The sequence below is a fragment of the Mya arenaria genome, chromosome 1 (assembly GCF_026914265.1).
Source record: "Mya arenaria isolate MELC-2E11 chromosome 1, ASM2691426v1".
NCBI classification, from domain to species: Eukaryota; Metazoa; Mollusca; class Bivalvia; order Myida; family Myidae; genus Mya; species Mya arenaria.
Window position 1 is genome coordinate 21,341,090 of NC_069122.1, and position 17,996 is coordinate 21,359,085.

Consider the following 17,996-nt stretch of genomic DNA (forward strand, 5'->3'; position numbering starts at 1 on the left):
GCATCATGCACAAGTCAATGTTTTTCGTAAATAGGGCACAGTGGTTGGTGCAGTGGGAGGGGGTCTTTTGGTGATAAAGTTGACTTGATATTTAAACATCGGAAGATACACCACAGTCGGGGTTTAGAACGCCATCCTTGTATGCTTAGACGTTTTTACACAATCATCAGGTTGTCTAAATATCCTATGAGTTCCAGCCAAACACACCATGCCCCGACCCCTACCTGGTGGGGTAAAATTTCTATAGGTGCATTCCTTACTCTTAAATAATAGATGACTTGAGAAAGGGTTTCGATAACTATACCTATGTCATAATACTTTTCGTATTACACCTTAAATCCAAATAATTCTACGTTGACGTTTTTTTTACGATTTTTGATATGGCAAATCCTTCACGTTAGGGATTAGAAGAATACCATACAACACGTCTATTTTTTTAGACTAATTACACCTTTAGACGGAATTCACCACGATCAATATAATCAATTTGCAACTGGCCCTGGATCGTTTTTCATTGTTCTTTATCTTATTTACCCGCTGTTTACAGTATTAAGGTTTCATTGAGACGAACCAGATATCTACAACCAAAACATGCTTTTAAAGTACATTGATTATTATTAAACCATGAAAGACGTTTTAAAAATTGATGCCTGATAAATAACTGATTAGTTTCATGCTTAACTGTTGATCAAATGTGATCCATTTACCTCGAGAAAATCGTGTCTTAGGAGTTGTATATATACTTCCGATGGTACAACGTGTATATGAGAAATGGAAAAATGAAATAGCGAATGCCGATTGGTTGGATTAGAGTGAGCGTGGTCTAAGAAAACACAAAACACGGTAGGCTAAAACTTTTATACTTATAAAGCATTAATATAACACTATAAATATTTCGATATTAGGAAGGAGTCATTCAAGCGTGCTATCGTCTGCGTTCAATGTTCCATGCAGTGAGTCGCGGGGAATTTTAAACAAGCTAAAAATAAAACTAGTATTGCGTTTAGAAGTATTTAGCAGGTAAGCAAATTTTCTTTATTTTATAAAGCAATAATTAATATATATCATAAATCAATTTTGAAAAAAGAATGTTCTCTGTGTTGCATTAAAACCGTTTAAATGTTTTTGTTAATTTGATAAATGATATGTTTCCATACAATTACAGCAGTGTACCTGTTATCGAGTATACCTTAGATAAGTAAATGCATTGATTTTCTATAAGGAAAACAGATACATGGGTTTCTCGTTATTCGACGTAAACCACAGTGGCTTGATGACAAATGATAATATTGAATATGTTACAGTATAGGATATTTTTGAAATTTGTCTCATTTTATGTTTAAGGCAATGTATTATATTAATGATATACATGTTCAAGTATGTGTAAAATATAATTTTGGCTAGTTGAACTGATTAATTTTGACTTTAATGAGCCTTTGTCATCAAGCCACTGTGACGTAAACAGGAATATGTGCATTTGTATCTTTTCGCCCCTTTGACAATTGAGTTATACCATAGTTAATCATGACGTCGTTAGTTTGTCGATTTAATTGTTTAAAAATAAAAAAAGAAAGAGGTGAACATATCAGTTTTAGCTCCTTAATCATTACGATGATACATGTATTGTATGCGTTTAAGTGGAGTTTTTTTATGTAATAAATCATGTTTAAACCAAAAAGACAACAGCTGAAATAACAACTCATTATATAGAGTACTACTTCTTTATACGCCCAGATCAATCTTTTGTTTTAAATAAGTGTATAGCACCAGATGTAATCGTGGTTACAGTCTGAATGAAATGACAAAGAAATGTATGCACCATTTACTATATCAATAATATATATATATATATATATATATATATATATATATATATATATATATATATATATATATATATATATATATATATATATATATATATATATAATTTATATATAATCGGATAAATTACGTAATGCGAAACACTGCCAATTAACTGACATTAGACATGCTATTTATGAACTAGGAAAATTGGATTCAACTGGTTGTATGTAATACATTTTAAGGACACTTGTTCAACTTAAATCGCTTATAATTTTCGTCGTTGTAAAAATCTAGATTGATAGTGCCTGGTTTTTACCCCGATGCTTTAAGTAGCAGAATAGAGTTTAAGGATGGGAGTTTGCGATGGTACGTTACATGTTGTTATGACTTCAGACTTCACGCACCAGGACACACAAGATCAATCAACATGTATCAGTAATTATAAAACATTTTCAGTCATTTCAGTCATTTAAATCGCCAACTATGGGGGAGTTTTACCAAAACAACAAGTGCATGGTCGTTTTGTTCTGCGTGCTAACAGGACTGGTCGCTCTCACTTCCATCATAGTGATGCCAATGTGCTTTTCCTACGTAGAGTACTGGGAGGTCAGTACTGACGGGTACCGTGTTGAATACTTATATGTTTCCTAGTAGGACTGGCAGTACTCGCTTTAATCGTAGTACTTGTGCCTTTTTGATTGTCCTGCGATAAAAAAAATGCGGGAAGCTATAACGAATACGCAAAGTGTTTTGTTTAATATATCATACAGTCGAAACCCGTTGGCTCGATTCCGCTTGGCTCGATTTCCTCGTTGGCTCGAACTTGATGTAAAGGACCGATTTTTAACTCTATGTAAGCATTCCCGCTTGGCTCGATTTTCGCGAAGTATTTTGGCCGGTCCGTGGGATATCGATCCAACGGGTTTCGACTGTAAAGGTACCCCCACTGTGAGTAGTATATTGTATAGTTTAATACGGACACTAAAATTTTTCGAAGAGTTATCGTTACTAGCTGACGAGTATTTAAACGAAGTAGTAAAGAAGATTGTGTTGTTTATACCTTTTGTATCGGTGTATTATAAAGAGATATGTATCCTGTGGGCGTTTCCATTTTGACATTGGACCTTAATAATTGAATGTCGTGCTGGTACGACAGTGGACATTCAAAACAAGAATGTCGCGGCAGCTCGACATTGCCAATTGTACGTTCGTGCTGGCATACGCAAACTGCTCTAAGGACTTTTATTGAAATAACCCACTGTTCTTTGTATAGGAGCATCACAGAATAGTAATCGCATAATTACCAGACGTATTAACCAGTCGACAAAGCAATCGTTGCAACATGTTTAAATAATTTTGCAGTGGTTTTAAATTACAAGATAATGCAATCATGTGCATTTATTTATTTGCAAAATATAAAATCCCATCATTGGTCAACTCATTATTTGATTGCCAATATGCGCCAGGTTATTTATACTATACAGGCAATTAAAACATGCTCTAATACTTTGGCGCTCCATCATTGGTCAACTCATTATTTGATTGCCAATATGCGCCAGGTTATTTATACTATACAGGCAATTAAAACATGCTCTAATACTTTGGCGCTCCATCATTGGTCAACTCAGTGTTTGATTGCCAATATGCGCCAGGTTATTTATACTATACAGGCAATTAAAAAATGCTCTAATACTTTGGCGCTCAATCATTGGTCAACTCACTGTTTGATTGCCAATATTCGCCAGGTTATTGATACTATACAGGCAATTAAAACATGCTCTAATACTTTGGCGCTCCATCATTGGTCAACTCATTGTTTGATTGCCAATAGGCGCCTTGTTATTGATACTATACAGGCAATTAAAACATGCTCTAATGCTTTGACGCTCCATCATTGGTCAACTCATTGTTTGATTGCCAATATGCGCCAGGTTATTTATACTATACAGGCAATTAAAACATGCTCTAATACTTTGGCGCTCCATCATTGGTTAACTCATTGTTTGATTGCCAATAGGCGCCAGGTTATTTATACTATACAGGCAATTAAAACATGCTCTAATACTTTGGCGCTCCATCATTGGTCAACTCATTGTTTGATTGCCAATATGCGCCAGGTTATTTATACTATACAGGCAACTAAAACATGCTCTAATACTTTGGCGCCCCATCATTGGTGAACTGAATTTTGAATTCAACAAGCGACTGGTTATTTAATCAATACATACATCTTAAAGATGTTCTAATACTTTTGCGCTCCACCATTGGTCAACTGATTGTTTGATTGACAGGCGACTGGTTATTTACTAAATACTTACAATTTAAACATGTTTTATCACTTTTGCGTTCCAGCATTTGTCAACGGATTGTTTGTCGTAAAACAGGAGACTGGTGTTTTAAGGGCTGCCATACATAAGGCATCTTAAAGACGATCTGGCACCTAGGACATATTTAGTATTACATTTAAATCCCTCCGAGCTATAAGCCGATCCTTTATTTATGAAGAACCTGCCAGCATATATTTTTATTTTTTGTAATTAAAAACCACACCACCGTTTATAACTGTATGCTATATGACCAATGAATACTGCAGAGTAATGTTTTAGCAGGATTCATTGTAATATAAATTGTACAACTACATTCCTGTTGTTTCCACAATTTGCGTGTAAACTTTGTGATACAAAATTACATTTTCGTTTAAACCACAACTTCCTTGTTTATTTGAATGAGTGGATTTAAAAAAAAAAGTTTTATTATTAAAGTGTATTAGATAAAGAACATGTTCCGTATGTATCATGCGTTTAAATCGTTTAAAAAAGAGGGTTATGACTGTCTTGTGTATTGTAATACTAATAAATGGGAATCAATCAAAATGAATGGTTTTCTTCTTAAATTTGGTTTGTCTTTTTAAAATGCATTCAATACGTAATTCAAATTTACAAGCCGTATACATTTGTTATGCCTTTTCCGTTTCAGTACGGGTTTGTACGGCAAAGGAGTACGGGAAAGGTTAATACCGGCGTGATTTACTCGGGTGGAAAATACTTCCTTGGTCCCGATTATGAGTTTAAAACGTTCAAGGCGAGCGCCCATTTCCTTGATCTTGAAAACATCGCAATATTCACAGCAGACAAGTTAGAAGTATGTATGTGTATTTTTCACGAAACAATCCTAATTATTTTCTACTTATTTGTTGTTGTTTTGTGATACAAACCGTTAAACTCTGCTCATGACCCCCGTCGCTGTTCCGTAATCTAGTGGTCTAGTCGTGCGTTGCTTGCCTGTAGCCTAGATATCGCACGTTTAGTAACGAGCCTTACTACTATAAATACAAACCCCATTCCGCGGTGAGGTTTGGGGAGGGGGTGGGGGGCGGTAGTTGAAGGCAGTTGTATACACTGCTGCGGGCTAAAGAAAAAAGGTTAGTGTAACCAGGTAAGCGTTCTGTCTGTGCATTAGGACACACAACATACTTCGCGACACGTTAAAACACTGCAATTCATTAATGTTAGTAATTTTACGAATCAAATTTACGAATGCAACGGCATTTTACATCGCCACAGTGTCGGGCAAAAAAATAAAAATGGCCGAGGAATTCCGAATGCCCGACACTGTGGCGCTCATGTAAAATGCCGTTGCATTCGTAAATTTGATTCGTAAAATTACTAACATTAATGAATTGCAGTGTTTTAACGTGTTTTTATAATTAAAAAGCTGAAGTTGATTTCTAGTGAAGTGTATTATTGCACCAATCATTAAGAGTCAAGTCCTTAGGCTGAAGAATGCTAATTTGAAAAAAATCAACGCGATCTCCTTGCAGCGTATTTAAATGTAAAGAATTCTGCGTGTTGTAAACCGTCCATATACATCCGAGGTTGTTTCGAATGGAAATGGCCGAAGTGCTCCGTTTGCCGTTAGCTACGTAAATAAACGTACACACTGTGTCCCCAGATCTGGATAACAGTTCACATGCAGTACTTCCTCCGAGAGGATGAGTTGCCCCTTCTCCACGACCGTTACGATATACACTACAAGGAAGTAGTCAGCAGTAGCGCCATTGATGCCTTGAAGGTAAGTCTTGTATGGCATACAGTTGGTCGCTTGTGTTTGGGAATTTTGCGATCAAGTCCGACGTACATTATTTTACAGAGAGATAAATAAATATGTACCTTTTATTGTAATGATTTCACTTTGAAAAAAAAATGAGATTGTTTCCAAGCCCATAGGCTTGTAAAACATGGTTCCATTATAGGCCAAAAAAAAATGGTTATGTTCGGGTTACATCATTTTCAAAAACGGGTAAGGTAGGTAGTTTTTTAGTTTTTTTTGTTAGGCCTTATTTAAGAACGTTATTGTCATCATTCGAGAATGGTGTTAACGCAATATTCGGAGTGAGGCTTTAACTGTTTTAACTATCTTTTAATACACACACTTACAATATGGCCTGAGACCACAGTTATTTTTACTGTATGTTTCATATAGACACTAACCTGGATTTTCACTTTAAAACAGTCCCATTTGAAAAACAAGTAACTGGCTGCTGTAGAACAATCCAAGACACAAAATTTAATCACAAGAACACATAGGGTTGACCAATGCGTTGTCTCATAAAATTGAGTAGTAATACATGACCCTGAGATCAAGACGGAATAAGGCTACAAACAAACAATTTACATAGTTCCACAGGCAATGCTTTTTCCAATTTTTACACAGAAAACTATCAGTTTGTGCAATACAGTGTCAAATTATGTTAAGCTCTATGCAAAAAGGCCACCCGTTTCTTCTCTTTTATTCAACTGCAAAATATTGATACTTGAACACAAGCACTCTTTTTTTATGTATGCACATCCGGATCTTGTTCCAGATAACCGTTGTCTTGAGCCATATACATATTATATTTTTGATGACCAACGTTCTAACGAAAGAAAACGGTAGGGTCGGTGCCTATTTCAAATGCAGGGTCGGATAATCCAAATCAAAAAGTTGTTTTATAGGTATTATTGTAATAGTTTCAAAGAAATTGCATTATATTATTATCATGATAAAAAACGAAAATATATAATACAGATCTGCTTCTCCATTCTTCAGGGTGCGATCCCGGTGTTTTCCCCGCGGGAATTGACTGGAAACCGTTCCCAGGTAGAAGAGGCCATCTTTAAGGCCGTTAGTCAGCGACTGGGCGGAAAATGCTGTAGGCCGGACTGCGACGAGGAGTACAAATACGGTAGGGGAACGGGTATATATATAGCTCTTTATGGCGTGGCAATGTGTTAATATTATAGAGGTATATATCAGATTTGAGTAGGGCGTGGCAATGTGTTAATTGTGTGTGTGTGTGTGCGTGCGTGCGTGCGTTCGTGCGTGCGTGCCTGCGTGTCTGTGTGTGCGTGCGTGCGTGCGTGCATGCGTGCGTGCGTATAGAGCAATATAACAATAGGCTCCAATAGCCGAACTCCACAATAGAGTAAACCAACAGAAGGTCCCCAAAAAGCCATACTCCACAAAAGAGCAAACAACAATTGGCCCCAAAAGCCGAATTCTATAATAGAGATATATAACAATAGGCCCCAATAGCCATACTCAACAATAGAGTTATATAACAATAGGCCCCAATAGCCGTACCCCACAAAAGTCGTTTAAGAGTAATACAACAATCAGCCCCAATAGCTGTTCTCTACAAAAAGAGGTACACAAATATCGGCCAAAAAAGAGTTACCCAACCATCGGCCCAAATAGCGGAACTATATATATACACCAGGGCTCTCGCGAAAAGCTGACTTTGGCAAAGTGGTCGTCTAAAATTCCCTAACTTCATCTATATGCCACATCAAGTGACATTGACTTGCCGACAATTTTTGCACTTGTAAATCAGTCAATAAGAGAGTATTTGGTCATTGTCCAATCCGATATAAAATGATAATGATAGTCAACCAATCAGAATGTACATTGAGAAGACCCTGATCCAATGACACAAGTTTGCCAAAATATGATAGAGAAAGTGACATAATTATGAAAAATCATGTCAAGCATGAATTAAGGGAAGCATAATTGATATACATGTAAGTATTGTACAAACAAGCTAACTCAATCTAAAAATAGTTGCATTTGAAGCGTACAAAAATAAATAAAAATAAAAAAAACATGACATATAAACAAAAATATGAGTGGTTGTAGTGAAATCTTCAATTTTTTTTATTTTTTTTTTTTTTTTTTTTTGTAATTACAATATAAATATTTCTTGCTTTATGAAGAGTTCACTTACGATATTGTCCTCAATAAGTTACGTTGCCAGAAATTTTGGCAAAATGATGCCATTTTGTTAGAACAATTTTCATAGAATATCTCCTGATAAGTTTTTATTCAAGGAATGGGACATTCGTACCAAAATCAGATTGGCCCCTGCACCGAATGAGAAATATGTATGGCAGGAAGTAATTTATGATTGTGAAAGCATTGAATTTAATAAAGGATCAGAAACTTTGAAGGTTGACAGAAATCGGTTATAAATGAATGTGCATACTGTGCACTGAAAAATTAAATGTAAATTAACAACAACAAAAAACAAAAACAATATTGCCATGCTCAAACAAATTAAAATAGATTGTCAAAGTCTCTCTGTGGATGGATAAATTCGGCACGAGTTGAGCAATTGACAAAGTTAATGTAGTCTCTAACACTGAATAACAGCTCCAAAGAGTGCCGTGGGATAAAAATTGAGTCCTCTGGCGTTGAAAAGTACACCGTCCAGGCAGATAACGTTGGGAGGCGGGTCCGGCAGTTGTAGCACTTTAATAAGCCAGTAATGAAAAAAGTCCTGAGGTCCACATTTAGTTTTCAGGGTTCGATGGAATAAACCTGAACCTCGTTGAATCTCACAACACTAATGTTCCTTGTGTCTCATTGGGGAAGTAGCTGTGAAATAAAACATCCTTGTAGATGGAAGCGGGTTGCCCATAGCGATACCAAGGCAAACATGCACAACACCATTGGGGATCCACTATTCCATTCGCGCTGGCCACGCCGTTTTCTCCAATCATCATGATAATATAGAGATAATTTCCTTTCAAATGTGCAGATAACACAGCAGACTGTGAATCGTCCACTACAAAAGCATCTTCCACCGTACTAGCATCCTCGAGGAGGAAATGATAAAGTCCATTAACGAAGGGATCGTTCAAAATAAGTTCATCCAGTTTCTTTGTTTACATCCGAAACTTATGTTACGTAAACACACAAAAAAAACTGAAAAAACATGTTCGTAGCTGGACGAGACTGCCAAATGCGTATATCCATTAACAATTAATCAAATGAAATCGATCAAAAAATGAACACTGAAGACCTTCAATTGGGAATTAACTTGAAAATAAAAAAGCTTATGAAAATACTGCGTAATTCAGGTTGGCATAAGTTATCTGTGAAATTATTGCATTGTGTTATCCGCAAGATGAGATGGTTAAATAATACTATCAAAATTGTAAACTCGGTACTAGTAATTTACTACGCAATGCGTTATGTCCCGTGAAAGTATCATAAATAAATTTATTTCTAAGGCAATAAATTAAATTATATCAGATTTGAGTAGGGCGTGGCAATGTGTTAATTGTGTGTGTGTGTGCGTGCGTGCGTGCGTTCGTGCGTGCGTGCCTGCGTGTCTGTGTGTGCGTGCGTGCGTGCGTGCATGCGTGCGTGCGTATATGTGTGGCAATGAGGTGGTTTTGTAGAAATATTGTTATAATTGCGTGGTCATGTGTACATACGGCTAGGGTAAAGTCATGTATAAATGTGTCAATGGGAGGATTATGTGTACTAATTAATTATGGAGAAGACATAAATCCCAGACGTTGAAATGTACGTTTTACTGACGTTTGGTAGATGTTTGGGTAAAAATGTAATGTAATAACCACTTTGCTTTATTAACATATGATCTCCCTAAAACGAATTGAATATATTGTTATTTTACAACTGAACTTTATAATAATCCTTTGAATATAAAACTCTTAGTTTGTTTTAGCATGTTTCGAGGGTTGTAAACAACGTGACGAGTGTTTGGACAGTGACAAGGGTATGAACGTTAACGTAAAGAGCCTGCAGATGACGGGCGTCAAGATTCCGGAGATCGTGGAAGATCGATACATGGAGGCGCTCACTCTGAAGGAAAAGGCGGCAAGAGAGGAGCTGATGCAGACCGCCTCTATCATCCGCCGGGAAACAACCGCTCTAGTAAGATATAAACTATTTAAAGCGTTAGTGTTAAGAAACCCCCTAATAATATGTTGATGTAAGGCAACCCCCTATGTTGATGTTCGGTCACCTATTAAGTTGATGTAAGGCAACCTCCTATGTTGATGTTTGGTAACATCCTATGTTGATGTTAGTCAACCTCCTGTGTTGATGTTTGGTAACATCCTATGTTGATGTTAATCAACCTCCTATGTTGATGTTAGTCAACCTCCTATGTTGGTGTTAGTCAACCTCCTATATTGATGTTAGTCAACCTCCTATGTTTATGTTAGTCAACTTCCTATGTTGATGTCAGTCAACCTCCTATGTTGATGTTTGGCAACCTTCTGTGTTGATGTTAGTCAACCTCCTGTGTTGATGTTTGGTAACATCCTGTGTTGATGTTAGTCAACCTCCTATGTTGATGTTAGTTAACCTCCTATGTTGATGTTAGTCAACCTCCTATGTTGATGTTAGGCAACCTCCTACGTTGATGTTCGGTAACATCATGTGGTGATGTTAGTCAATCTCCTATGTTGATGTTAGTTAACCTCCTATGTTGATGTTAGTCAACCTCCTATGTTGATGTTAGGCAACCTCCTACGTTGATGTTCGGTAACCTCCTATGTTGATGTTAGGCAACCTCCTATGTTGATGTTAGACAACCTTCTGTGTTAATGTTAGACAGCCTTCTGTGTTGATGTTAGGTAACCTCCTATGTTGACGTTTGGCAACCTCCTGTGTTGATGTTAGTCAACCACCTACGTTGATGTTAGACAACCTTCTATGTTGATGTTAGACAACCTCCTATGGTGGTGTTTGGCAACCTCCTATGTTGATGTTAGGCAACCTTCTACGTTGATGTTTGGCAACCTCCTACGTTGATGTTTGGCAACCTCCTGTGTTGATGTTAGGCAACCTCCTATGTTGATGTTTGGCAACCTTCTACGTTGATGTTAGACAACCTTCTGTGTTGATGTTAGGTAACCTCCTATGTTGACGTTTGGCAACCTCCTGTGTTGATGTTAGTCAACCACCTACGTTGATGTTAGACAACCTTCTATGTTGATGTTAGACAACCTCCTATGTTGGTGTTTGGCAACCTCCTATGTTGATGTTAGGCAACCTTCTATGTTGATGTTTGGCAACCTCCTACGTTGATGTTTGGCAACCTCCTGTGTTGATGTTAGGCAACCTCCTATGTTGATGTTTGGCAACCTCCTACGTTGATGTTTGGCAACCTCTTGTGTTGATGTTAGGCAACCTCCTATGTTGATGTTTGGTAACATCCTATGTTGATGTTAGGCAACCTCCTATGTTGATGTTAGCTAACATCCTATGTTGATGTTTGGCAACCTCCTATGTTGATGTAAGGCAATCTCCTATGTTGATGTTTGGTAACATCCTGTGTTGATGTTTGGCAACCTCCTGTGTTGATGTTAGGTAACCTCCTATGTTGATGTTTGGTAACCTCCTATGTTGATGTTAGGCAACCTCCTATGTTGATGTAAGGCAACCTCCTATGTTGATGTAAGGCAACCTCCTATGTTGATATTTGGTAACCTCCTGTGTTGATGTTAGGCAACCTCCTTTGTTGATGTTAGACAACCTTCTGTGTTGATGTTAGACAGCCTTCTGTGATGATGTTAGGTAACCTCCTATGTTGATGTTTGGCAACCTCCTGTGTTGATGTTAGTCAACCACCTACGTTGATGTTAGACAACCTTCTATGTTGATGTTAGACAACCTCCTATGTTGGTGTTTGGCAACCTTCTATGTTGATGTTAGACAACCTCCTATGTTGGTGTTTGGCAACCTCCTATGTTGATGTAAGGCAACCTCCTATGTTGATGTTTGTCAACCTCCTACGTTGATGTTTGGCAACCTTCTGTGTTGATTTTAGGCAACCTCCTATGTTGATGTTTGGTAACCTCCTATGTTGATGTTAGGCAACCTCCTATGTTGATGTTTGGTAACATCCTATGTTGATGTTAGGCAACCTCCTATTTTGATGTTAGCTAACATCCTATGTTGATGTTTGGTAACATCCTGTGTTGATGTTAGGCAACCTCCTTTGTTGATGTTAGGTAACCTCCTATGTTAATGTTTGGTAACATCCTGTGTTGATGTTAGGCAACTTCATGTGTTGATGTTAGGCAACCTCCTGTGTTGATGTTTGGCAACCTCCTATGTCGATGTTTGGTAACATCCTGTGTTGATGTTAGGCAACCTCATGTGTTGATGTTAGGCAACCTCCTGTGTTGATGTTAGGCAACCTCCTATGTTGATGTTTGGCAACCTCCTATGTCGATGTTTGGTAACATACTATGTTGATGTTAGACAACCTACTATGTTGATGTTAGTCAACCTCCTATGTTGATGTAAGGCAACCTACTATGTTGATGTAAGGCAACTTCCTATGTTGATGTTTGGTAACATCCTATGTTGATGTTTGGCAACCTCCTATGTTGATGTAAGGCAATATCCTATGTTGATGTTTGGTAACATCCTATGTTGATGTTTGGCAACCTCTTGTGTTGGTGTTTGGCAACCTTCTGTGTTGATGTTAGGCGACCTCCTATGTTGATGTTAGGCAACCTTCTGTGTTGATGTTAGGCAACCTTCTGTGTTGATGTTAGGCAACCTCCTGTGTTGATGTTAGGCAACCTCATATGTTGATGTTAGGCAACCTTCTGTGTTGATGTTAGGCAACCTCCTATGTTGATGTTAGGCAACCTTCTGTGTTGATGTTAGGCAACCTTCTGTGTTGATGTTAGGCAACCTCCTGTGTTGATGTTAGGCAACCTCCTATGTTGATGTTAGTCGACCTCTTATGTGGATGTAAGGAAAACTCCTATGCATCCTCTGCACCCAGCGTATCATAGCCTATATGAAATAGCCGATAATAAAAAGGAAAGAATCTATTTTGTGAAGAGTTATCGTTTTTTTTTAAATAGGCTGCCTAAAACAATATGTAAGCCGTGATCTCATTGGATTATTTCGAACCGAGATTACATCCGTAGCTTTTCGGCCATGATACGCTTTGGTGCCAAGGATGCCTCCAATATTGATGTTGATGTTAAGCAACATCCGGCAACCTCCTATGTTATATAAAAACTCGGGTGTTGATGTTTAATATTTATTCCTTATTTTCAAAATTGCTGACGCTGGAATTTACAGTAACAACATTTTGTTAAGGATCAATGTTTTCATTAACTTCCTATTAACAAGTATCATAGTGGCAATATGTAGAACGGGACTGTACTCTTGATTCATAAATAGTGCATATCTAATTGGGAGTTGTGCCTCTTCACATTTGAACGTCGTAGAAGCCTTGCCTAATGTTTCTTTATTTTGCGTCTTCTGGTTGGTTTTGGGCAAAACAAAAGAAAACAACAGTTTTCAAAATCAAAATATCGATGATTAATCAAATATCGATTGATGAAGCTAGAACAATAATAAATCAAGTTTTAAATTAGAAGTATATTTTATACAATTGGTCTTGCAGCCACAGTTATTTCAGACCTTGCGAAGTGGGGTATAAAAACGTTTTTGCATATTTGTGTGTGTAGGCTTATCTATACTCGCACTCAGCTAGGCCTTGCCCATTCGGCGAGTGCTCCTATAAGAGTGTTACTCATTTTAGGATCTGGAGCAAAGTGCATAGAATGTAACCCTTATAAGAGCTACCCTGTTTCTGTTCTTTAACGTACACCAGTGTATAGCACTGTCACACGGGACCCCCATTTAACGTCCCTTCCGGAAGAGGATTCTTTTTTTAGTGGTGAGGTGGGGAATGGAACCGGCGACCCCTGGATTGACAGTCAAATTTGTTACCATGGACAACAGATCCGCCACGGATTTGCATATTTAGTTAGCTTAGATCCTTCAATACAAAATCCAATTGACAACAACGCAAGACATTTAAGATGGCTGCCAAATTTTACGAAATCAAAAATGTGCTTTAAATTGTGTATGGCGTCCAAAATAACTATTCTTTAAAAAAAAAATATAGAAACAATTTGGAAAAGAACTGAGCCATCAATTTGGTATGGCCTTACTTATTACAATATGCGACATAATCCCGACTGTAAATAAATGATGGCCGCAAATTAGCCTCAAACAACCGTTAAGTTGATAAGACGTTAACAGATGTAAAGATTTACGACTCAATGTCAAGTGTCATATATTGGTACTAATATTGTAGATTTGAATCCACTGGCGGGTTGACTAAAAAAACACAAAATGGTGGCGCGAGGCCATCATCCGATTGTTGTATAAGAACGCTAGGCTACGAAGATATGCTAAAAAAATTATACACCGACATGTAGGGTTCTTGACTTCGGCTGCCGATGTCGTTGCAGGCAGGTACATTGTAGGTTTCGAAGTAAAAACGTGATGACGAAATGCCAACACTAACCTGACATTGAATTAATGTGGTATTCTCTAAGGTTCTTTCATCTATCCAAACAACCAATATAGATTGTATTTTTTGACAATGCTTTCCCTACATTTGCACCAAAATGAGAACATTTGACAATATGTCTGTTTTTCTATAGTAAGAACATATTGCAATTCAGACTCGAATAAACCGCGGTTATTTAACGGAATGCGAACAAAGAAACATAAAAACGTTTCTTGTTATTTAAGGTGAATGCTGTCAAAAACAATGCGACCGAAATAAATCAGGAAGCGATAGCGACTGCCGACGGTGAACGGAAGATCGCCAATGCCGACTACCAGTCCTACATTGAGGTTACATTATACTATATCTCTAAATGGGTTGTCAGATGTATTGTGTTCGTTTGGAATATGCCAATAGCTCTTCTTTTGTATCTGCACATTCTCTCAAGGAATACGAGGTGGATAATAATATTACAAACAAGCTTTTTTGGCTTTTAAACATAGCGAAAGAGGCCATTCCAAATCGGATATATGTTGATTAAAAGAAACGAAGACAAAGGGCAGTTACTTTAGTGTATACATGTATATGTTTTCGGTAATTTCTAATATTAGTAATCATCCTGCAAAACGTTTTAAAATGGTGGAACATCAGAAGTGTGTCTATTACCATAATATATCACGCCTCCAACATAAATGACGCAACGCCATTGGTCCAGGACTGGTCACGCGTTGACCCCATATTTTTTCAACATTGGGTCACTTATCTCTTTATCGCACCAAAATGGCGTCTATTTTCCGATTCCAATGAATATTCCGATGAAAAAATGAAACATACAAAAAAGGTGGTCGACGTAATGACCCGATATGGGATATACGGGGCTAGTAGATGACCTGATATGGGATATACGGGGCTAGTAGATGACCCGATATGGGATATACGGGGCTAGTAGGTGACCCGATATGGGATATACGGGGCGCAGGAAACCATATTCGGATGCGAGTTTCGCTCTCATCCGATATGTTTTCATTGGCCCTGTATATCCCATATCGGGTCATCTACTAACACATCAGCTTAGCTAAATATTGTCATCATACAGTTTAATTGAACACCGGATACCATGATAAAATATTACCAATAACCGATAAACAGAAGAAAGGGGTATTTTTTGCCGGGAGGTGGGCTATAAGTCATGATTTTCAATTTCATAGAGTAGTTCTGCACCAGTCAATTGTAACCACGCCCCCCCCCAGGGTCCGGGGGTTTACCGGGGATAGCCGGGAAAAAAGTGCCGTGTTTTACTTTCCATGTGGCTCCGCAGGGCCGGGTGACTGCGGTGGTTTTGTCATAGCGCCAAATTTAGCGGAGATTGGGCCTTATATAGAGTCTCTGGGGTGCGGGGGCATTTTGCCGGAGTTTAACCATCAGTACGTCCCCGCAGTGCAGGAATTTTACCCGGGGTTGGCTGGACCGAAACTCAAAGTCCCGGCTATTCCCCGGACCTGGGGGGGGGGGGGCGTGGTTACAATTGACTGGTGCATTATTAGCAATTCCTCGTTCATGATGATTCAAAAATAAATTAATTTCTTTATCCATCTAAGGATAGTTCCTTATTTTCAAATTAATGAAATTAATATTGATTAAGTTGCGTTTAACATTACAGGGTGCGCGGGCGATAGGGCTACGCAATCTTTATGAGCGTCTCAACATCACCGATCAGGAGCACAAGAACAGCTTCGACTACCTCCGGACGCTTGTACGATTCAATAAGGCGCGGCTTGCTGTGGACTTTGATCAGAAAATTGTTGGAAATTTGTAATTAAACAAGAAAACATCAGCAATAAAACAAAACACTTAGTGAGTAGCTTATCATTTATTCGTGTGGTTCTCAGGTTAAAAGATAAATACATTGTTCATGAATGGGACGCGATTGAGTTGATTTACGCACTGGTTTATGTATTTATTGCATCAAAGATGACATGTATTGCTGATGTACTTTATTAAGTCATAAAAAGAGATGTTCTTTTAACGGCAAACAAACACTAACATTTCATATGATTAATTAAGCGTTAATGTGTTGACAGGCCTTATTTGTCCAACTCACGGGTCAGAATGTCTGACCTGTTCCAAATGCCGAATATGAACATGTACTATTTCCCAAATTAAAGAAGAAAAATAATCCAAAATAAGATGAAATCGCTGTGACGAATAGCCAAGCTTCTTGCTGTCATGAATAGTCAAGCTTTTCGCTGTGATGAATAGCAAAGCCTCTCGGTGTCATGAATAGTCAAGCTTCTCGTTGTTATGAATAGCCAAGCTTCTCTCTGTTATGAATAGCCAAGCTTCTCGCAGTTATGAATAGCCAAGCTTCTCGCTGTTATGAATAGCCAAGCTTCTCGCTGTTATAAATAGCCAAGTTTCTCGCTGTCATGAATAGTCAAGTTTATAACTGTCATGAATATCCAATCTTCTCGCTGTTATGAATAGCCAATCTTCTCGCTTTTATGAATAGCCAAGCTTCTCGCTGTTATGAATAGCCAAGCTTCTAGCTGTCATAAATTGTCAAGCTTTCCGCTGTTATGAATAGCCAAGCTTCTCGCTGTTTTGAATAGCCAAGCTTCTCGCCATTTCTAACCATTTCCCTGACAGTTATAAATATGTTTAAAATCACCTGATGGGTGACATACAAGGATTAAATACTCAAATTGTACGGAGAAATGTTGCCCAAAAGATGATTCTGTTGATGATTTAAATTCCCAATATCGCCTTTTATTACATGACACGAAAATAGGTATTGTATATCAGTATTGACAAAAAAGGCCCGTAATTTGGTTAAATTTACGATGTTTATTTTTCCCAATGCGGATTTTCCCGAAAATAGACAGAAAAAGCCCTTGTTGTTAATTAACTCACTAAAATTGCATTCGGCTGGTGTGTACAGCTTATGGGGTATATGGAAACTATTTAAATAAAACTTAAATGTTTTATTCAAAAGCTAATAAAATGATGTCGATTCATTCCTTCAAGATTCATAAATGTTATAGTTGTGTTCCTTACTTTTAAATGTACTGTGTGTTTTCTTGTTAAGCAAAACTGTTTCAATCCCAGTTTTTCTATATCTACACACTTTGATATATCTATCACTTTGTATTTTAAAGAAAAAAGTTTTATGCTGTTTTGTATTATTTCGTTAATACACCGTTAATAAACAACACATGAACGTTGCAACTGTTTCAACAATTACTGAGCGTCTAATTTTCTACCCACCTGTGAACCCACAAGTCGGTAGTACACCCCCAGTCAGGAATTGGATAAGCCAAATATGGATTGTCGACTTAAGTGAGGTAGGTAATATATCATTGTGAGATCATAACACTGACAAGGGTAATGGTTCATTGTGAGATCATAACACTGACAAGGGTAATGGTTCATTGTGATATCATAACACTGACTAGGGTAATGGTTCATTGTGAGATCATAACACTGACAAGGGTAATGGTTCATTGTGATATCATAACACTGACTAGGGTAATGGTTCATTGTGAGATCATAACACTGACAAGGGTAA

The 17,996-nt window shown here is 37.7% G+C and overlaps 1 protein-coding gene across 2 annotated transcripts; it reads left to right on the forward strand.

Annotated features, from left to right (window-relative positions):
• The first annotated feature begins 821 nt into the window (after positions 1–821).
• LOC128239168 (uncharacterized) lies at positions 822–17,652 on the forward strand. 2 transcript variants are annotated; one of them, XM_052955683.1, is made up of 8 exons: positions 822–843; positions 2,263–2,412; positions 4,783–4,947; positions 5,758–5,877; positions 6,895–7,030; positions 9,818–10,026; positions 14,677–14,781; positions 16,092–17,652. In XM_052955683.1, the coding sequence occupies exons 2-8, from the start codon at positions 2,290–2,292 to the stop codon at positions 16,245–16,247; spliced, it is 1,014 nt and encodes a 337-aa protein (XP_052811643.1). In that variant the 5' UTR covers positions 822–843; positions 2,263–2,289; the 3' UTR covers positions 16,248–17,652. The 2 variants fall into 2 exon arrangements, with proteins under 2 accessions (XP_052811643.1, XP_052811635.1); XM_052955675.1 differs by lacking the exon at positions 822–843 and adding an exon at positions 889–1,020.
• The last annotated feature ends 344 nt before the right edge of the window (positions 17,653–17,996 follow it).

Excerpts from the sequence above, each read along its gene's own strand:
- LOC128239168 (XM_052955683.1), top strand. The coding sequence starts at position 2,290 with ATGGGGGAGTTTTACCAAAACAACAAGTGCATGGTCGTTTTGTTCTGC. Across the intron at positions 5,878-6,894 it reads GCGCCATTGATGCCTTGAAG|GGTGCGATCCCGGTGTTTTC; the intron begins GTAAGTCTTGTA and ends TCCATTCTTCAG. Across the intron at positions 14,782-16,091 it reads ACTACCAGTCCTACATTGAG|GGTGCGCGGGCGATAGGGCT; the intron begins GTTACATTATAC and ends TTAACATTACAG.